General features: G+C 43.8%; 2 protein-coding genes across 3 annotated transcripts; one reads left to right on the forward strand and one right to left on the reverse strand.

Annotated features, from left to right (window-relative positions):
* Positions 1-709: 709 nt before the first annotated feature.
* Positions 710-3,709, reverse strand: LOC118562968 (tubulin alpha-1B chain-like). 2 transcript variants are annotated; one of them, XM_036136337.1, is made up of 4 exons: positions 3,627-3,709; positions 2,070-2,292; positions 1,845-1,993; positions 710-1,715 (listed from the first exon to the last, which is right to left on the reverse strand). In XM_036136337.1, exons 1-4 carry the CDS (start codon positions 3,627-3,629, stop codon positions 747-749), a joined length of 1,344 nt encoding a protein of 447 aa, XP_035992230.1. In that variant the 5' UTR covers positions 3,630-3,709; the 3' UTR covers positions 710-746. The 2 variants fall into 2 exon arrangements, with proteins under 2 accessions (XP_035992230.1, XP_035992229.1); XM_036136336.1 differs by lacking the exon at positions 3,627-3,709 and adding an exon at positions 2,879-2,962.
* Positions 3,710-9,055: 5,346 nt separating this feature from the next.
* Positions 9,056-19,989, forward strand: leo1 (LEO1 homolog, Paf1/RNA polymerase II complex component). The gene is made up of 14 exons (XM_012851170.3): positions 9,056-9,167; positions 10,205-10,347; positions 10,671-10,951; positions 12,964-13,172; positions 13,356-13,460; positions 13,556-13,650; positions 13,775-13,923; positions 14,019-14,103; positions 14,182-14,276; positions 14,357-14,491; positions 16,984-17,119; positions 19,002-19,194; positions 19,284-19,381; positions 19,662-19,989. The coding sequence occupies exons 1-14, from the start codon at positions 9,104-9,106 to the stop codon at positions 19,791-19,793; spliced, it is 1,920 nt and encodes a 639-aa protein (XP_012706624.2). The 5' UTR covers positions 9,056-9,103; the 3' UTR covers positions 19,794-19,989.
* Positions 19,990-20,294: the final 305 nt, after the last annotated feature.

Raw genomic sequence — 20,294 nt, forward strand, 5'->3', positions numbered from 1 at the left:
TAAACTTGTAATATTACAAAAAAAAAAATACTATGAATACAAAGTATATTCAGAGATTAAAGTCCCTCTGATACTGTTTAAGTGACTGAGTAACTGCAGATTTGCCACATTTAAGATGGCGGACGCTCTGACGCATCGCAGCATAGGCAGAACTCGTGGCATGGCCTCATCCTGGGCACTGTTTCAGGGTATACCTTTGCTGTCAAGAAAGTCTTCTATATAATCCAAATCGCTCTCAGATGATGATGATAAATCCATGAAACTCCATCACTATCGCTAAATAATCACTCTCTGCCGCACCGGTCGTCGCCATCTTGGATAATAGAGCCTGTTCTTCTTCTACTACTACTTCTTCTTCTTCTTCTGTTGTGTTTTCTGGCAGTTTACATCCTGTGTGCATTACCGCAATCAGCTGGACGGAGATGTAATTTAGAAATATATTTTCCTATATATCTTTATATCTTAATGAAACTAAATTATATCTATACTTACACACTCACACACACATACACACTAAATCCTCCCAGCTAATTCTGTATCTTTTAAATATTTAATAAGTGCTTATTAAATATTATATTATAGGGAAGCATCTGATTGACTTTTCACGTTAAAAATCTATTTTGAAATTATCAACCATTAAGCAGATATTAAACAGACATTTCTTTGTGATTTTTTTTCTTTATTGGTCTAATGAACAATGAACAATAAACAATAAAAACACGGAGGCTTTGGACCGGCCGGCCCGTCTAGTACTCCTCCCCCTCCTCATCTTCTCCCTCGATGGAGTCGACCCCCACCTCCTCGTAGTCCTTCTCCAGGGCGGCCATGTCCTCGCGGGCCTCGGAGAACTCCCCCTCCTCCATGCCCTCGCCCACGTACCAGTGGACGAAGGCCCTCTTGGCGTACATGAGGTCAAACTTGTGGTTGAGCCGGGCCCAGGCCTCGGCGATGGCCGTGGTGTTGCTGAGCATGCACACGGCCCTCTGCACCTTGGCCAGATCTCCTCCAGGAACCACCGTGGGAGGCTGGTAGTTGATGCCTACCTTGAAGCCGGTGGGACACCAGTCCACGAACTGGATTCTGCGCTTGGTCTTGATGGCGGCGTTGACGTCTTTGGGCACCACGTCGCCACGGTACAGCAGGCAGCACGCCATGTACTTGCCGTGGCGAGGGTCGCACTTCACCATCTGGTTGGCCGGATCGAAGCAGGCGTTGGTGATCTCGGCCACAGTCAGCTGCTCGTGGTACGCCTTCTCGGCGGAGATGACCGGGGCGTAGGTGGCCAGGGGGAAGTGGATCCGGGGGTACGGCACCAGGTTGGTCTGGAACTCAGTCAGGTCCACGTTCAGAGCGCCGTCGAAGCGCAGAGACGCGGTGATGGAGGACACGATCTGGCTGATCAGCCTGTTCAGGTTGGTGTAGGTGGGACGGCCGATGTCCAGGTTCCTGCGGCAGATGTCGAAGATGGCCTCGTTGTCCACCATGAAGACGCAGTCCGAGTGCTCCAGGGTGGTGTGGGTGGTGAGGATGGTGTTGTAGGGCTCCACCACGGCCGTAGACACCTGAGGCGCCGGGTAGACGGCGAACTCCAGCTTGGACTTCTTGCCGTAGTCCACGGACAGGTGCTCCATCAGCAGGGAGGTGAAACCGGAGCCGGTTCCTCCACCGAAGCTGTGGAAGACCAGGAAGCCCTGAAGCCCGGTGCACTGGTCCGCCTGAGGACACACAACCAAGATGGAGGCTTCAGAACGTTTCTCAGCCCACTTCAGAGGCAGCTGCATTATTCAACTCACGCTCACCAGAACCAGTTAACATGGTCCTCACACACACACGCGTCTACCCACCATTTTGCGGATCCTGTGCAGAACCGGGTCAATCATCTCCTTCCCGATGGTGTAGTGTCCCCGGGCGTAGTTGTAAGCGGAGTCCTCCTTCCCGGTGATCAGCTGCTCGGGGTGGAACAGCTGCCTGTAGGTGCCGGTGCGCACTTCATCTGAGGAGAGACGCTCGTTTTAATCAACAATTTAGTGGCTTCGGTTACGACTGAGGCCAAAAAAGATGCTACTCACCGATGATGGTGGGCTCCAGGTCCACAAAGACGGCTCTGGGGACGTGCTTCCCCGCCTCGGTCTCACTGAAGAAGGTGTTGAACAAGTCGTCTCCTCCTCCGATGGTCACGTCGCTCGGCATCTGGCCGTCCGGCTGGATCCCGTGTTCAAGGCAGTAGAGTTCCCAGCAGGCGTTCCCGATCTGGACGCCGGCCTGGCCCACGTGGACGGAGATGCACTCACGCTGGAGGAGGAAGGAGGCAAAGTTAAAAAGAAGCTCAATAAAACCACAACCTACAAGCCTGGTGGAACAAAACGGCTTTCAGCTGCTTTTTAAAAACCATGATCGCAAAATAACTAAAAATGGTTCAAAAAACTTCAATTAGCTAATGTGTGCTAATGATGTGGTTTCCATGACAACAAAGGTTGAGCTGCTCATCTTTACTAGAACAGGGACAGAAATAAACCATCTTTTTCTTTCATTTGCAGCAGAATTTCTATTTTTCATCAGATTTTCTGAAGATGACGGGGATTTCTTAAGCTGGTGGCAGAGAAAAAAGCCACAAAACAAATGACTTCTTAGCAAAGATGGCCTGAAATGTGCTTTCCATGCCAGCTAACTTTGGGACATTTCAGCCTGAAATGACCTGGAGCCACACATGACCCTGATTGGCTCCTGGCTGCATTTCCTCTTTCTCTAGAATGCAAATCATGATTTATTCTTCCTCAGTGGGGAAATTGAAATGATAAAATAACATAAAAACCATGATCATTTTTATTGGGGGGGGGGGGGGGGGGGGGGGTCCGAGTCCGACTAAGCTTTCATTTACCTCCTCCTCTTGCGCGACAATCAATCGATCGTGGCGCTCAACACAGTCTGATTGGTCAAAGGTCTCCATAAACCCGCCCCCAGCTCAGTCAGCCGGTTCTGTCCGCTGGTCCAAAGTTGTTGCTTAGGCAGAACATGGATACCGGTGGAGACAGAACCGGTGTTAATCAAGCAGCAGCAGAACTTTAAAGGGAAATCCATTTGGGTTCTCCGAGTTCCGCGTTTTTCAAACGGGTTCCCTGATCACGTGACTGGCATCGCGACCGTTTGGATCAACGGCGGGAACTAAAACCGTTAGAGACGTTGGATCAGTTTTAAAAAGGCACAAAGACTGACTAACGGCAATAACGGTGAATATTAAAGCAGTTTTCAGAAAAAAAGCCCAGATAAACCTAAAAATGACGAAATTTTCTCCTTATTATATGTTATACTTTCAATTATTTTATACCGTATCGATATTTATGGTTCTCTTTCTACTCGGGAGCAGTGAAACGTAAATTAGCTCAAATGTGCACCGTTAATGTGCAGCTGAACGAAAATAATTTATTGAATAAAGTCTGACTAAGTATTTTTGTGCCTAAAGACGTCAGGAAAAATCAGTAAGTGAACTAAAATCTTCTTCGCTACGCTTCTGCGGAGTTAAAACTGTCGTTTTTGACACAATGAACAACCGGTTCATCTTCCCTGAAATAACTCTATAAGCTTACATTCCAATAAAACTCTCCTTAAACCTTTAAAACTACTCTTACCATGTTTTCGTCGTGGTATTGACTTTTGAAATGGTATTGAAATTTGGAAATGTCGGCTATCTTCGATGGAAGACAAAATGAGAAAAGTTCGGAAGGTTCGTTCCAAGACTTAAAGTGGACTGTTCCATTAGGCTGTGTGTGTGGGGGGGTGGACTTTACCACTGAGGGAGCGAAATCACAAGAACCAACTAAAACCTCATAAATCAAACCTAAAAACAAAAAAATATATATTTATAATGTTTTATCAAGAGTCCCATCATTGTATATACTTCATTTATACAGGTTTTATCCGGTTTAAGTCTCCGATTTGATAGTTTTAATGAAGAACTATATTACCCAGAGTGCTATGCAAAACCATCGCATTGTTGCCTGGCAACAAGTTAACGGCCATGAAGAAGCATAGATATCCATAATAAATGGATGGATTTGTCCCGCCCTCCCACGAATAAAATAAGATGAACGTGTTCTTAAGTATAGTAACACATATGATCATCTATTTATATATATTTGTTGTGTTTAATGTAAACTAAGCAGACGTCTAAATGTAGTATTTTTTTTATTTACCGGATATTTGGAGGGGGAAAAAATGTTTTTTCATCAAATTCAACGTTTTTCCTTTCCTTTCCTCAGTGTCTGTTTCTTCATTCATTTTCAGTCTGACCTTTCACAAGAATATTTGCTTTTGTTTGTTAAGCCATTTTGCTTGGACCCATAAATTATTAAGACATTTATTTTGTTTGAGAAGCGTCACAAACATAAGTGACACTCGCAACAGTGACTTACTATCAGGAAGTCCACAAAATGCAGTTCGAAGTCTTCAGCTGATTCAAAATGCTGCGGCAAGAGTTCTGATGAAAATCAACAAGAGGGATCATATTTCTCCAATTTTAGCTTCCCTTCATTGGCTTCCTGTTAAATCAAGAATAGAATTTAAAATTCTTCTTCTCACATATAAAGCCTTTAATAATCAAGCTCCATCATATATCAGAGCTCTGATTACCCCGTATGTTCCTAACAGAGCACTTCGCTCTCAGACCGCAGGTCTGCTGGTGGTTCCTAGAGTCTCTAAAAGTAGAATGGGAGGCAGATCCTTTAGCTATCAGGCTCCTCTCCTGTGGAACCAACTCCCAGTTTTGGTCCGTGAGGCAGACACCCTATCTATTTTTAAGATTAATGTTAAAACTTTCCTTTTTGACGAAGCTTATAGTTAGAGTGGCTCATACCCTGAGCTATCTCTATAGTTGTGCTGTGATAGGCCTAGGCTGCTGGAGGACATCAGGGTCTAATTTTCTCACACTACTGATTTCTACTGTTCTTCAGTCTACTGTTCTCCAGTTTTGCATTGTATTACATTGAAATGACTGTCGTCATTTCAGCTTTTAACTTTTTGCTCTCTCTCTTTTTCTTCATAGTAGGTACACCTGGTCTGGCGTTCTGTTAACTGTGACATCATCCAGAGAAGACGGCTCACCCGCTATTACCATCTAATGTAGAACAGATTACTAGATCAATGTGTGCTTCTGTGCTTTTTTGTCTCTCTTGTTGTGTCTCTGTTCTGTCTTCTGTAACCCCAGTCGGTCGAGGCAGATGACCGTTCATACTGAGCCCGGTTCTGCCGGAGGTTTTCCTTCCCGTTAATGGGGAGTTTTTCTTCCCACTGTTGCTTCATGCTTGCTCAGTATGAGGGATTGCAGCAAAGCCATGTACAATGCAGACGACTCTCCCTGTGGCTCTACGCTTCCCCAGGAGTGAATGCTGCTTGTCGGGACTTTGATGCAATCAACTGGTTTCCTTATATAGGACATTTTTGACCAATCTGTATAATCTGACCCAATCTGTATAATATGATTGAACTTGATTTTGTAAAGTGCCTTGAGATGACATGTTTCATGATTTGGCGCTATATAAATAAAATTGAATTGAATTGAATTGATTTCAGAGAGCTTTGAGCTGAAAACCTGACACACACTGATGATAAACAACAGGATGATAAATGCCCCTCTCTCTCTCTCTCTCTCTCTCTCTCTTTGGTGGAATATTTATCTATTTCTGCTTTAGTTTGTGACACACCTTGAAACTTCATCTTTTGTCCTCCACTTGTTAACGTCCCTTCATTTTTAACACCATCTACCTGCCGTTATTGTCAGATACAAAGGAATGGCAGAAAAGAAATGAAATGAAAGAGGAACCACGGACCAAAATGGTAATAGCGTTCAGAAAGCCAATAACTGTTGGCTAAAACCGCTATAAAGGATTAAAAGACAGTCAGACTGGAAGCTGAATCTAAAGACATTAGGTGTGGTTTAAAAATGTTGACTATATATCAGTTTAACTTTGTGTAAAAGCCTTTGGAGCTCAAGACCACGTTTTTCCTCACACAATATTAACACTTTAGGTTAATATTAAGCCCTAGTCGGTAAAAGTACATTTTAAAACAAGACAGTTCAGTAATGTGAAATCTCAAAATTATGAGCTCATTTTAGAAGTTAAAATGTGAATGTTTATCGTTAAAAAAATAATTAAGTTCATTAAATGCACTTGTAGTTATTTGGATTGCATAAAGTCATGCCCTTAATTACCAGATTATTCATGATTTCGTTCCAATCTGCACAAGTTCAAACACCCATTTGTTGAATTGGAACAGTATAACACTCTCATGTGACACACACTGGTATACACACACTGGTATATTTGAATAACTGACATTTTTAATGAAAAAAATAATTTCTCAACACACTTCTCTTACTTTTTTTAATTAATTTATTCATTTGCAGTATTGTAGACGTAAACCCTTCTATTAGGTCTCATTTTTAAAGTGTAGAACAAACTAATTGTCCTGAACTACATCATACAAAGGTGTAGACTCTAAGTTTACACAAGATATTTACTGTAACACGAGTCTTTAGGTGGAACTGTGAAAGTTTGTGAATTAATAAAGGGGTGGATTTTAGATATAAATGTAAATCTGATGGTAAAGATAAGTGGAAATTAGATGAATGCAGGATGATGTTATTGAGTATTACATCACCATTCACTGTTAACTACACAGTTTCTTGAGTAAAAAGCCCACGTGGCTCTGGTCCAACCCTTTAAATGCTTCAGTGTAATCCTTTAAATGAAGTTGAATGGATATTGCTGTTATGGCTTAAGTCGCTTACTAGTTCCCATGAGCTGGTTGGCACAACTTCTAATATGTGACCCTGTACTTAAGTGAAACTGTTCGTGCTGAGAAGACCCCCAGGGAGGAATAAAAGATCACATATTAATCCAACCTTTTTCATTATACAGAGGATGAGTGAAGATTAAAACAAGTATGCTTCTCCGTCCTCTTGGTAAATCCAGGATCAAAGGGGTTTAATGCAATATAAAAATGCTATTGTAGCTGCAGTATGACGTTTTACCAACATTGAAAATGGTCTAAACAGAAAAACATGCCGTAACATTCCAGTATAGTGACTTATACAGACTTATAAAGCAATAGCTTTCCTACTGAAAGCAATAGCCCAGCATTACTATTGCCCCTGTTTACATTTCAATTGTTTACTGTTAAATCACTGCTGTAATTTACTGTAATTCTCAAGCTGTATGCAAACGGAATTTCGTTCTGTACGCACTCTGTGCATACATAATGACAAATAAAGTTGTCTAAGTCTAATTTGTCTATGGATGAACCCAGAACCACACACAAGGGACTTAAAATGAAAGTCTTTATTGAAGGTTTGATGGGATGGAGGGTGATGTAACCAGCGAGGTAGAACTGCACGGGAACAGGCTGATGGTGTTGGCAGGAGCTGACGGCCCGGAGAGAGACTTCTTGGAACCAGGATCAGGCAGCAGGGTCCACACCTCGGCAGAGAATTGACAGTTCAGGGGAGAACCCACCAGAGCTTGGCAGCAGGCTCTTCTGTAAGACAGAGGGGAACCGGAGCAAGGCAGCAGGATAAACAGGACAGGTAAAAGCTAAAATGGACAGAGCTGCTATGAAGTATCTATGTAATAAATAACTAAAATATATGAAGTGTGATGTCTGAAGTTTTTTAAAATCCATGTTTTTTTGGTCAGTTCCTGAAAAATAACAGTATAGGACACAAGGGGTTTGCCCCGACAGCAGCATAATCCATAAATACTATAGTGAACTGATTATTAATGTGCATGCAGTGTGCTTGCAACATTATTGAAGGCGTCTTTCTCAGTCTATGATGTCCTAAACTATCACAGTTTTAACAGGAATGGGCAGAATTATTTTATTAATTGAGGCTCCAGATCTACTGACGAGACTGAGAAACACACTGAACCCACAGAGGAATTTTGAGGGATACTGCAAAGTCTGCAACCTCAGTAAAATACTACACAAAAAAAAAAAAAAAAAACGGGAGGGAATGAGGCTCCTCATTTTTATTCATAGAGCTGTGACCAAGTGGCCAACAGTATTGACACTGTTCCAAAACAAAGTATGAAAAGGCTCAACATTATACATCAACTATATCCCTGGTGTGACTCATTGGCTAAAAGCTGTGAAACAGAATAGCTGATATAGCAATAAAGCTAGCGTAGCAATATAATGGAGAAATAGAAAACTAATAAATGACAAAAGTCCTGTTGGTAGCATAGCTACCATTATCCTAGCATCTATGCTAACAACAGAGCTAAGAAGACAAAGCTCTTACCTTCATAATCGAAAAGGTATTGTTCCACAAAGAACTTGTCATCTTTGTCGAGTTTGGAGGCTGGTGTGGCCGGAAGCTTTTGTGCCAGTCTGTGCACGTCTCCCAAACGAAATTTGGGTAGATTGGTGAGGGACTGTGTGAAATCCCTATGTAAAAACACTGCTCGCGGAGAAAGCGGAAGTAAAGATACCCTGCTTCACCGCAGAACGGAAGTTGCATGACGTCACTGTGAAAAGGGTCTATTAGCAATCACATCACACATTTGGATTATATAAGCAGGAAGAAATCAAGGCCAATAGTTAGACGATTATGACCAAAATAAAATAGATTAAGCAGATACCAAACAATATTGTACTTTTAAAATTATTTGTTATTATTATTGTCATTATTATTACTATTATTAATATTAATATTATGTGTTATTGTTGTTGTTGTTGTAATTTGACACTGATTGACGAAGTAACATATGTTTTCATCTATTATGGTGTTCTCCTTTTTATGATTTAAATGTTTATTACAAAAGCATTTTGTAACATTTTAAAACATTTTTGGATAAGAAAGAATTCATATTTTATTTGTGTCCCTCATAGAGCTGGGTAGTATGTATAAACAATGTACATAAAATCAATTCCCGTAATTTTTGACCGTGACAATCAGAGAATGAACAAATTCTGGTATTGTTTCAAATGGCGCCCCCTGTCGCCGGACAGGAGTCACTGCGGCAGCATGGCTGTGACCCAGAAGTGAAACACTTCCGGCTGCCCCAGTGATCACTTCCTGAGGATCCGAGCTTGCGGCAGCTTGGGAGAAATGGCGGACCGGGGTGAATTGTTCGGCAGCGATGGAGACAGCGACAACGACAACGACCAGAGAGGTAACAAACGCTCCCAGCTGCAGACTGTTGTCTCTTTGGGAAATGTTTCTGTTCAACGTGACTATCGGGACGTGAGTTTGAAGATCGATCGGTAAAAGTCAACTTGAACGCGGCTCCCTGTGCATGAAATCTTAATAAAGAGTATTTTTTTTTACAACCCTAACCTATTTTTACTGCTAAAATATAGACCGAAGGTTGGTGACAACAATGGGACCTCTCCCTCTCTTTCTCTGTTCCACCCACACAGATATTAAGACTAATACAATATATGGTGAAACAACCAATATAAATGTGGGTTTGTAATGACGTCAAATGTGTTCTTAAGCTTTGGAAATCAATTTAAAGAATAGAAACATTCATTGTAAGACTTTTTATGCCCGTGAGGTCTGGCTAAAGAGCAAATTATCAAGTATTTCACTTTGAAGCCAAAACCTTTCTGATAAAAAAAAAAAAAAGCCTTTTAATGTCTAGAGATGCACCACAATGGCCGATTTTATTTCCTTGCTTGGGGTTTAGTCAGTCATCGGCAGGTCATAAACAAAATCCTGTTAATTAAATGCATTAAAATTAAGACCTCGACATTTTCAGGCTTGGCATGCATCAACCAACAGCATGTTCTCAGATGATTAATACAATCCATTAAAGGCTGTAGGCACGTATCAAGAGTATTTACTGTCATTATGTGGTCATAATGAGATTTTGGTGAGACACCGGCTCAGAGTGCACATTTACCACAGACGCAAATCAAAAACACCCATGGAAAAAATAAAAAATGGGCAAAAACACAATAGAGAACACAATAAACTCTAATATATTATCTCAATATTACTGAGATGATCTTATAATTTCCTTTTTATCTTGGATTCCAGACTATGATCTCTGATAAATAACCTGCATCACTTTCTTTCTCTCTGATGCCCTGAGAAAATGAATCTAGTCAAACCGATAAGCTGCAGTTGACAGGAATACGCCTGACTGGTGCGTCTGTTGTGCTGCGTGTCGGTGACTAAAATGTGTTTTTCTTTACCGCCTGGCAGAATCCGTCTCTGGCTCCGGATCGGACTCTGAGCAGGAGAGACCTCGATCCGTCAGCAACGCCTCAGGCAGCGACAGCGAGAGGGAGCGGGACGACGACGATGACGACGAAGGCCACGAGACGGGAAAGCCGAGCATGAACAAGGTCCGTACTCTTTTCTTCTTCTCTTGTGTCAAACATGTCAGTCATAGTCAAAATTGTGAATTCAGCGCAGAGAGCTTTATTAGATAAAAACCCACCTCCAGAGACAAAAAAAAAACACAGGCAGCATCGATTGTCATCAAAATAGCCTCGCACGTGGAGAATCTACTGCCAAGAATGGTATGCCAGATCGCTGGCATACCCAGAGGGCTTTTTTTTTTTTTTACCAGGGCGACCCTAAATCGCAGACTCCTTAAAGGGACAGGGTGGGTAATCAGTTTCACCTGGATACAAGCGTGTCCTTGTGTCCGTCTCCCACCTCACAGGAGCTGTTCGGCGACGACAGCGAGGACGAGCAGCGCAGCGGCAGCGACAACCAGTCCGAGCGCTCGGGCAACCAGTCGGACGCCAGCATGCACTCGGACCAGGGGGAGAACGACCGCTCTGACGCGGAGCAGCACAGCGGGTCCGAGCGCGACCAGAGGGAGGAGGACGAAGACGACGAGGACCTGGCCCACCGGTCGGATGGAGGGAGCCCGGCGAGCAGCGCGATGTCCGGCGGTGGAAGCCCTCACTCCGAGAGGGACAGCGTTCGCTCGGACAGAAGGTAGGACCCGCCGGTGTGGGATACGCGCCTTTCCACGCTGATCCTGGTCCAATTCTGCACTCAGATGTTTTAAAAGTTCCTATTGGCTAGACTGGACACAGCCCAGTGAGTCTGCCTTAAATCTTCCAGTTTTCCTACGATCAGTAGATCAAAGGAAATCAGACCAATGTCCATTTATATCTACAAAGACATCAATCAAATACATCAGGTGCATGTTTGTACTCTTTATAAAATAAAGTGAAAACCAGGTAAAGGTTATGGACGTGATGCTAAATGGAGACAGCGCTGTAATCCCTTAAATGTCTGTTGGATTCAAAAGAACCTGCAGCACATCTTTTCTTCTTTTATGTGTTTTAAAACGAAAAGGAGGGAAAAAAAACAAATCTCAAAATGGGAACTGACCTCAAACAGAGCTGTTAATTGGTATCCGCCAGAAAAAAACACTAAATCAATTGTTTCTTTCTTTGACTCAAACGTGTGCCCTCCGACATTATTTTAACCACCTGGCTGCACAGGCCAGACTAGTCATCTGAAAAAAATGTCAGGCCACCCTGTGACCAACGGTATGTTTTCCTAACGTACCGGTATATAGATAATTAATATCCGTTATAACGACACAGAAAAGCTTCGATGAAATAAATAAGCAATAATGCAGTATAATGTAACTAAAAATGACGCTTCTGCTGCAGAATAAATTAGGACACACAGGCGTCTGACATTAGGGGCACAAGGTTAGAGCGTCATTGCTCAACATTTATCCCGTTTAAGCACCAGCGCAGGTTGGCTTCGCTCCCGGCTGCTGAAGTGAAAGTGAACGCCAAGGGGGGGAAATCCACAGAGGCCTTGCACTGCAAAAACTAAAGTAAAAATAAGTAAAATTTTCTTGAAAGTAGTCTATATGTCCTTGATTTGAGCACGTAAATAAGATGATTTGCATTCCATTGGCAGATCATCATCCTTCTCAAATCAAGGACAAATACACTCATTTCAAGAAAATTTGACTTATTTTTAGTTCTGTTTTTGCAGTGTGGGGATTAAAGTTGCAAGGCAAGGCAAATTTATTTATATAGCACAATTCAGTACAAAGACAATGCAAAGTGCTTTACATTATTAAAATATAGCAAAATAAAACAGAATAAAAGCAAGTAGGAATAAAATGTAGATAGAAAAAAGAACAAAAAAGTGGTGATTCAGTTAACTAGGACAGTTGAAGGCAATCCTAAACAAATGTGTTTTTAATCTTGATTTAAAGGAACTCAGGCTTTCCGCACTTTTACAGTTTTCTGGAAGTTTGTTCCAGATAAGTGGAGCATAGGAACTAAATGCTGCTTCTCCTTGTTTAGTTCTGGTTCTAGGTATGTGGAGTAGACTGGAGTCAGAAGACCTGAGTGGTCTGGACGGTTGATACACTGATAACAAGTCTGTGATGTATTTAGGTGCTAAGCCATTTAAGGATTTATAGACTAATAGAAGTATTTTAAAGTCTATTATCTGAGATACAGGGAGCCAGTGTAAGGACTTTAGAACTGGTGTGATGTGCTCTACTTTCTTAGTCTTAGTGAGGACGCGGGCAGCCTGTGAGGTCATGAGAGTTTGAGACGAGCCTCTCCGCTGTACAGGAGGTAGCGGAGGACAGCTGTCCCATCAGCTCAACCTGAAAGCAGACCGCGAGATGATAAAAGCAGTCTCCCAGAAAAAAACATAAAATGTCATCATAGGACTTTACGCAGCTGCTCTGTTGGTGACTGCAGAGGTTTAGTCTTCATCAGAGGTGTGAGGAGAAAACCTGAGATCTATATAAAGGTCAAAAAGATGAAAAAAACAAAATAAATCCAGACATAAAAAAAGAGGCAAAACGTCAACATGTGAACATTTCTTAAAAAGGACGCCATCTCTAAAGGGCTGTCCTCACTTTTTCTCACGTCTGGTAAACTAGAAGGTAACCATCTCCAGACGCTCGTTGCGTAGGCGAGCTCGTCTCCCTGACTGCGTCTGCTTTGCTTGGCTTCCAGCATGCACAGCGAGCCCCGGACGCCGCAGTCGGGGCCGGGCACCCCCCACTCTGACGGGGAGGCTTCTGGCAGGGAGAACCAGTCAGACGACGAGAAGTGGGTAGGGGGCGCTAAGAGCGACCAGTCCGAGGACGAGGAGGAGAAGCGCCCCTACTCCGACGAGGACCGGGAGAACTCGGACGACGAGGCGCCGAGAAACAGGAAACCAGGTAGGGTGAGGATGAGGATGATGGGGATCGACAGGCCTTCGCACGTCCATCTTTTAAATATCAGGTTTTGTTTTTTTTTACGCAGTACAGTCAAATGTGATGCTTTTACGTTGAGGTGAATCTAAGATGAAGTATTGTAGCGTGGAGCGGCTCTGTTTTATGCCCCGCTTTCCCTCATTTCAGAGTCTGCAAAGGGCAGCGACAGCGAAGACGACTTCCTCAGACAAAAAAGCAAACCCAAAGCCGCGTCGGACTCCGACTCAGACAGCGACGGCGGAACGAAGAAGAGTAGGAGATGTCTCTTCCCCCTCTTTTTTTTTAGATGTGACGTTTTGTTGCTTCCTTGTGGGTGATTTTTATTTATTTTTGTTTTATTGTGGCAGCGGTGAAAGCGGCAGCGGATGATCTGTTCGGAGAAGCTGACGACATTTCTTCAGACAGCGACGCAGAGAAGCCGCCGACCCCGGGGCAGCCTCTGGTATCCGTCCGTTTTTTTTTTTTATGATCTCATTCTACAAAACTCTGTTCTCACTGAACCTGATCACCGATTCCCACCTTTTTGTTGTTTGCCGTGTGCCTTTTTTTTTTTTTTTCTTGCGAAGGAGGGAGACGACGTGATGGAGGGAGACCAGGCCGAGGAGGAGCCGGCGCCCGAGACCCGGATCGAAGTGGAGATCCCGAAAGTGAGCACGGACCTGGGATCAGACCTTTATTTTGTCAAGTTGCCCAACTTCTTGTCCGTGGAGCCCAGGTCAGAGCCCCAAAATGTCAAATTAACACCGGTGACCATTAAACGTGTAGAAAAAAAACGAAGGCGGCAATTAATTTTGTGTTTTCCTGCTGTAGACCCTTTGATCCCCAGTACTACGAGGATGAGTTTGAGGATGAAGAGATGCTGGACGAGGAGGGTCGGACCAGACTCAAACTCAAGGCACGGCTCTGCTGGGTTTAAACGAAGCCGACGTGCCGGTCTGCGCCCGTCCTAAAGCCGTTTCCTTTCCCTCCACAGGTGGAAAACACGATCAGGTGGAGAGCCAAACGAGACGAGGAGGGCAACGAAACGCGAGAGAGCAACGCCCGCATCGTCAAGTGGTCCGACGGCAGGTGTGTGTGTGTGTGTGTGTGTGTTATCGCCGGCTCTTCCAAGTGTGACGTGCTTCTTACATGTCCCGTTCTCACCGCAGCATGTCCCTCCACCTGGGCAACGAAGTGTTTGACGTCTACAAAGCTCCTCTCCAGGGAGACCACAACCACCTGTTTATCCGACAGGGCACGGGGCTGCAGGGCCAGGCCGTGTTCAAAACCAAGCTCACGTTCAGGTAACGGGCGGGCCAGCAATCTGCTGGGTTTTTTTTTTAATATCTCCTTTCATTCAGAGGAGCACAGAGCGAGTAGCTCCAGATGATCCTCCTCCGTCTGGCGCTGGCACAGCAGAGCGAGCTGTAAACAAGCCCCGCGTGTGCCTTTTATTACCCAACAACAACCAGGGAACATTCAAGAAATGTACTTTATGCCGTAAGTCCCTGGATGACCTGGTACGAGCTGGCCAGGTTTCCCTCAGTAAGAGCCGTTTAAGCCTCTTACTGCCCCCCCAGAGTCCACCTGAATGTTCTGCCTTTTCAGAAAAGCACACGTCTGGTGAGGCATTGTCCGGACCGGCCTTAGTGGCCACCTTCCCTGCAGGCTCCCACACGGAGCATTGCGGTGCGTCTCGATGGATTTATTAAGAAGCTTAGAGCCAAAGCTGGTCTCGGTTTGGAGTGACCTTCCTTTTTTGTTTAAAAGAGGCTTTAACCTGCAAGATTTTTCCTTTTTATGTAAAAGAAAAATACTAATCTTTATAAACAGAATCGATCAAAAAATGATGGAGGACCTGCACATTACAGCCCAGATTTCCCCAGAACCAGAGGTTACTTTCTGGAAGTTGTGTACTAGAAAGTTATGTTCTGCAACTTCCATGTTTTTTCACAGTGATCATTCTGATCAAAGCTTTCAGGGCTGAAACTCGGGTCCTCTAGACTTTCCCAGAACTTAAAAGGTTACCATCTGGATCTTAGAGGGCACCTTCCTGAAAACCTCCTTTAGAAGGAAATCAGCCTTCACAAGATATGGGTTACCTTTTGGATCTTATAAGGGTTCTTTCCCAGAACATTTAGACCAACAAGTGTGTTTGTCCTTAATTTGAGCCGGTAAATAAGATGATCTGCCGACGAAACAAGCATTTTGATCCCTAAAATAAGATAATTACGTACTTTGCACTTGAAATAAAATTATGGAGATGAGTTGTTCCTATCTAAAGTGCCACATTCTTATTTCATTGCCAGATCATTTAAACTTACCTGCTCAAATCAAGGACAAATTTCATTTCAAGAAAATTTTGCTTCAGTTAATGTCAAGAATTTACAGCTAAGGCCTAAATTGTCCATGCTCCTGACACATTTCGGGTTGAAATAATCTTTATTTTTACCAGATAGTTTCTTCTGGGAGGGATTCTGGCTGTGCCACTTACAGGTACACTGATCCAGTTTTTTTTCCGAGCCAATCCAAAACCGATGCCTGGACTAAGAGCATCGTCCGATACCGATACTACTGTTGAATGAATAAACCGTGTACCTTGCCATGTGAAGTCTTCAGGCTTGAAATAAACGTTAAAAAACGTTCTGCATGTTCTCAGCATGGTGCTTTTGGAGCTGCTTATTTAAGTTTGTGGTGTTGAATTTACCAACCTTATCACCTCCCTCACAACTTCTGCTTTGCAGATGCTGCATGTTGCAGTCGCACTTGTTGGCGTATGAAGTTTGAAATGTTTCCAAATAGCAGACTGGGCTCGGTCCGCCACTTGCTCCATGTTGCTCTGTGTTTGCTCATCGCTAGCTGCTGTTCTGTAACCGTAACTTTCGTTTCAAACATAGGATAGAAGTGACTAGATTGACGTAACTATATTGCTGTGTATGATATTAATAAAAAGGAAAAGACCGGATCAGAACGCTGGATCAGCATCAATAATCCGACATCCGGTCCAGCTATTTAGTTAATATTGGAGCCGATATCCGATCCGGGTATCGGATCGGTGCATCTCTAGTGCCACTCCAACTTCAGACTTTGCAGAGGTAGCTAAAGAATAGGGTGATGGCATGTAGGCCTTTTTTTATTTATTTATTTTTTTCAAATGTGTCGTTCACATTGTTTTATCTTATTTTGAGAAAATCCTGTCTCGTTTCCTCAGGAGATGTCAGGAAAAAATATTTAGCTTAAATTAAAAAAAATCTAAATCTGCCAGCCTAACTGCATGGGTTAGTCTCTGGAGCATTCTTTGACACTTTCCCTATTATGTACACGTAACTTTTCACAACCTTGAGGTCACTTCCCGGCACCTAAAAGACACCTTTCTAGATTGAAACGGCTAAAGCTCAAAGTTTTAGTGAAGGGGAACTTTTCAGGCACTTTGCTGGAAATTCCCTACAACACACAGGTTAGGATACTCTTAGCCACTATTAATGGGTGACTTGTAACTTTTTACACCTGCACCTTACAGATTACGGTGCAGAATTTAGTTTCAAGTTATAAATCGGTTCATAATTTATTCTGGTCTTCCTAGAACTACACAGACATTTGATTATACATATTTAGCACTTAATTAGTTTCAACTGGGATGTTACATCACGGTGAATAAGAAGCTATTTTTCATGGAAAAAAAAGCTAAAACACTGTTACATTTATTCTGGTCGGGAAAATATCAATTCCATTAACCTGCCTACTCACGTTTATTATAGCCATGCATGTTTACAGTGTGTTTCCCATCTGTCCACAGACCCCACTCCACAGACAGCGCCACCCACAGGAAGATGACGCTGTCTCTGGCCGACCGCTGCTCAAAGACGCAGAAGATCAGAATACTCCCCATGGCTGGCCGAGACCCAGAGTCGCAACGCAACGAAATGATCAAAGTAATGCTGGCCGGCCTGCTGTCCGTCTCTTTGACTTTCCTCCGTCCGTCTCAGCCCAGGCTAACGGGGTTTGCACGGATCTAGCTGCCGACGAGCGTCGTGCCGAGTTACATAAAGGCATCACCTTACGCAATGAGGTCAAGCAGCTGTCGGTGAAATGCAAACTGAGTCAGCGTGGACGCGGGGCTGGATGGGCCTCTGCAGTCGACCCAAACAAGCTAACGTTGTTGGTGTGTACCCTGGGAAATCGGCTTATCTGGAAAAAAAACCTCAGTGGGTGAATCCTCAGTCCCTGCGCGCGAGTTCCTAATGATTCCCGTAACGTGTGGCTTATCGCTTGTTGTTTTTCTGTAAACAATATTATTACCGTTGGACAGAGTCAGCAAAGCAGCCTTTGTTCAAAAAGCACAGCTTATGCAGGCGGAGGAAGCCTGGGGAAAGATTTGGTCCACAAGAATTCGTTTGTACAGCCAAAAACCAGGCTGGTCTGGCTGGAGGGCCAAAACTGAACATAAGAATCCCCTTAACAGGGATTTCTTAAAAATGATACGTTTGGATTGTTTTAAGAGGATTCTTGTCAGGCGGAAATGTGCAGTTGATATCTCATCTGCTACAGATGACACTTTTTAAAAGATCATTTTATTTAGCATTGGACCGCTGTCCAGCACAGGCAGTGGAAATGGCCTTACACCTATTTGTTAATGAGCATTTCATCCCAATATGGTGGAAGGTTTATAAAACAATTTTTTTTTTTTTAATTGTAGAAATGTGCTTTTGTTTCGATTAGCGTAGCTTTAGCATCTATGAGCGTCTGATCTCTGTTTATGTGAAACTCTGAGGCGATGCGCTGCAGGTAGGATGATCGCTGCTCGTCACCTCTCAGTCAAACCCCCCCACCCCACCCCCCACCCATTTTTCAGGCCCGGATAAATGGGAAACTATAAAGAAGAGTACGCGAAAACATTTGTGGCTCTAAACCGTTTGCCCTGGGGACGCAGTGGTTTCACATTGTATATAAATGTTGTCCCTGTAGCCAGCCCCTAATTTCAATAAGAACGTCTTTATTTAAAGGCAGAATTATTTGTCCAAAAATAAAGAGGGTCCTCCTTGTAAATAATTTTATCTGAAAAGGTCTAACTTGATTGGCATGTTTGGAGTAAAGGAATCTAACCAATCAGAGAATAAACAATAAAATGAGCAGAAACCTGAGTTAAAAGTAGTGCTGCGCCGATGCCATTTTTTGGCCCGATACTGATACCCGATACCTGGCTGTGCAATATTGGACCATACCGATACCATCTGTTTGAAATTGATGTGTGTGTGTATATATGAAGAACTGCATACAACTTAAGGTAATAGAACTTTTTATTGCCTACCTGGAATGGGTGTCAATAGTTGAATAAACTTTTGGCTCTCAAAGGCCAAAATAGTGCAACGTTCGTGAAATTATAACATGTATAATAGTAGTGCAACAGTAAGACAGTAAAATTACATTAATAATTGAATAATTTCTTTTAAACCCTGAGTTTTGGCTCTCAAATGCCCAAATAGTGCAACTTTCATGAACTTCTATAACATGTATAATACTAGTTGGGAGAGAGAAGCCTGCGTTCAATGGACATACAAACATCAAAATGGTATCGGTGCCCTATTTGTTGGTACTCGCCGATACCGATACCACCATTTTAGTGCTGGATCGGGGCCCCATCCGATACTGGTATCGGTATCGGTGCAACACTAGTTAAAACCCCAAAAGACCTCTTTCGAGTCGGGTCTGTTGTTTTAAGTCTTTGCGGCCTAAAGCTGGGCTGCTGAACATTTTGCTCGTCTCTCTGTCGGTGCTGATGTGGCGAACGTTTGTACGGGATGTCTGTCTCGGCAGAAAGAGGAGGAGCGTCTGCGAGCGTCGATCCGCAGAGAGTCCCAGCAGAGGAGGATGAGGGAGAAGCAGCACCAGAGGGGCCTGAGCAGCAGCTACCTGGAGCCGGACCGCTACGACGACGAGGAGGAGGGCGAGGAGGCCATCAGCCTGGCCGCCATTAAGAGCAAATACAAGGGAGGAGGAGGCCTGAGAGGTAACTGTGCTCGTTTTTTCTTTCTTTTATTTTCTTGTTGTTTTCCTGTGCCTCTCGTGTTCTTGACAATCCTGCTGTTCTCATTCCAGAGGAGAGAGCACGGATCTACTCGTCAGACAGCGACGAAGGCTCCGATGACGACAAAGCCCAGAGGCTGATGAAGGCCAAGAAGTTGGACAGCGATGAGGTAGGTGCAGCGCTCTGCTGGGCAGGCAGGGGGCAGTGTGTGGTAGGACACCGGGTGGCAACTTTTTCCCCTTATCCTGACGTGAACTGAGCTGGACTGGACAGGAAGCACTGACTGTTCTGAAGTGCGTGCTCTTGCATCCACACCAGGCGTGTTTTATTTATTTATTTATTTATTTTCTCAAATCAGAAAAGGCTGTCAAAAGCGATAAACGGGAAGCAAGGAAGAGCCAGACAGAATGTCTTGTGTCTAATCTCTCCTTGTCGTCTGTCGCTCTCAGGAGGGTGAGGGGTCGGGCAAGAGGAAGGCTGAAGACGACGAAGAGACGACCACTAAAAGGGCCAAGAAATATGTAATCAGCGACGAAGAGGAGGAGGAGGAGGAGGAAGAGGAGGAGGAGGATGATGAATAGTTGACTTTTTCTATTTTGTTTTTTATAATTTCCACTGTATGACCAGTGTTCAGTCCACATGGCGTATAAATAGCCATGTTTTGGTTTGTATATTTTCCTACGTGCGTGGGTGAGCGTGTGTTGGTCTGTTTGTGGCGTTGTACAGCAGAGGTGAGAAATAAACGGTCGCCTTACGTAAACCGAAGCTTCCCGGAAAGCCTCTTGTTTGTTTTTATTTTTGCATTATGAATCACGCATGGATCTCACAGCTGCGAGATTATAAAACATAATGTTTTAGCTCAGCTCCCAAAACAACAAACAAAGCCTTCGCTAGACCAGTGCCTGGGGTTGATGACGACTGGATTCACCTGGGAGCTGCGACCGCTGGTTCTGGTCACTGTCCCAGAATGCATCGCTGTTTAAACGTGTCGGCGGTTTTGTCCTGGAAGGATGTGCAGCTTCAGCAAAGGGCTCAGTTTGAAAAGAACCGGAAAAACCTGAAGGGCATTGATGGATCTGAGA

Source organism: Fundulus heteroclitus, chromosome 4, assembly GCF_011125445.2.
Source record: "Fundulus heteroclitus isolate FHET01 chromosome 4, MU-UCD_Fhet_4.1, whole genome shotgun sequence".
Lineage (NCBI taxonomy): Eukaryota > Metazoa > Chordata > Actinopteri > Cyprinodontiformes > Fundulidae > Fundulus > Fundulus heteroclitus.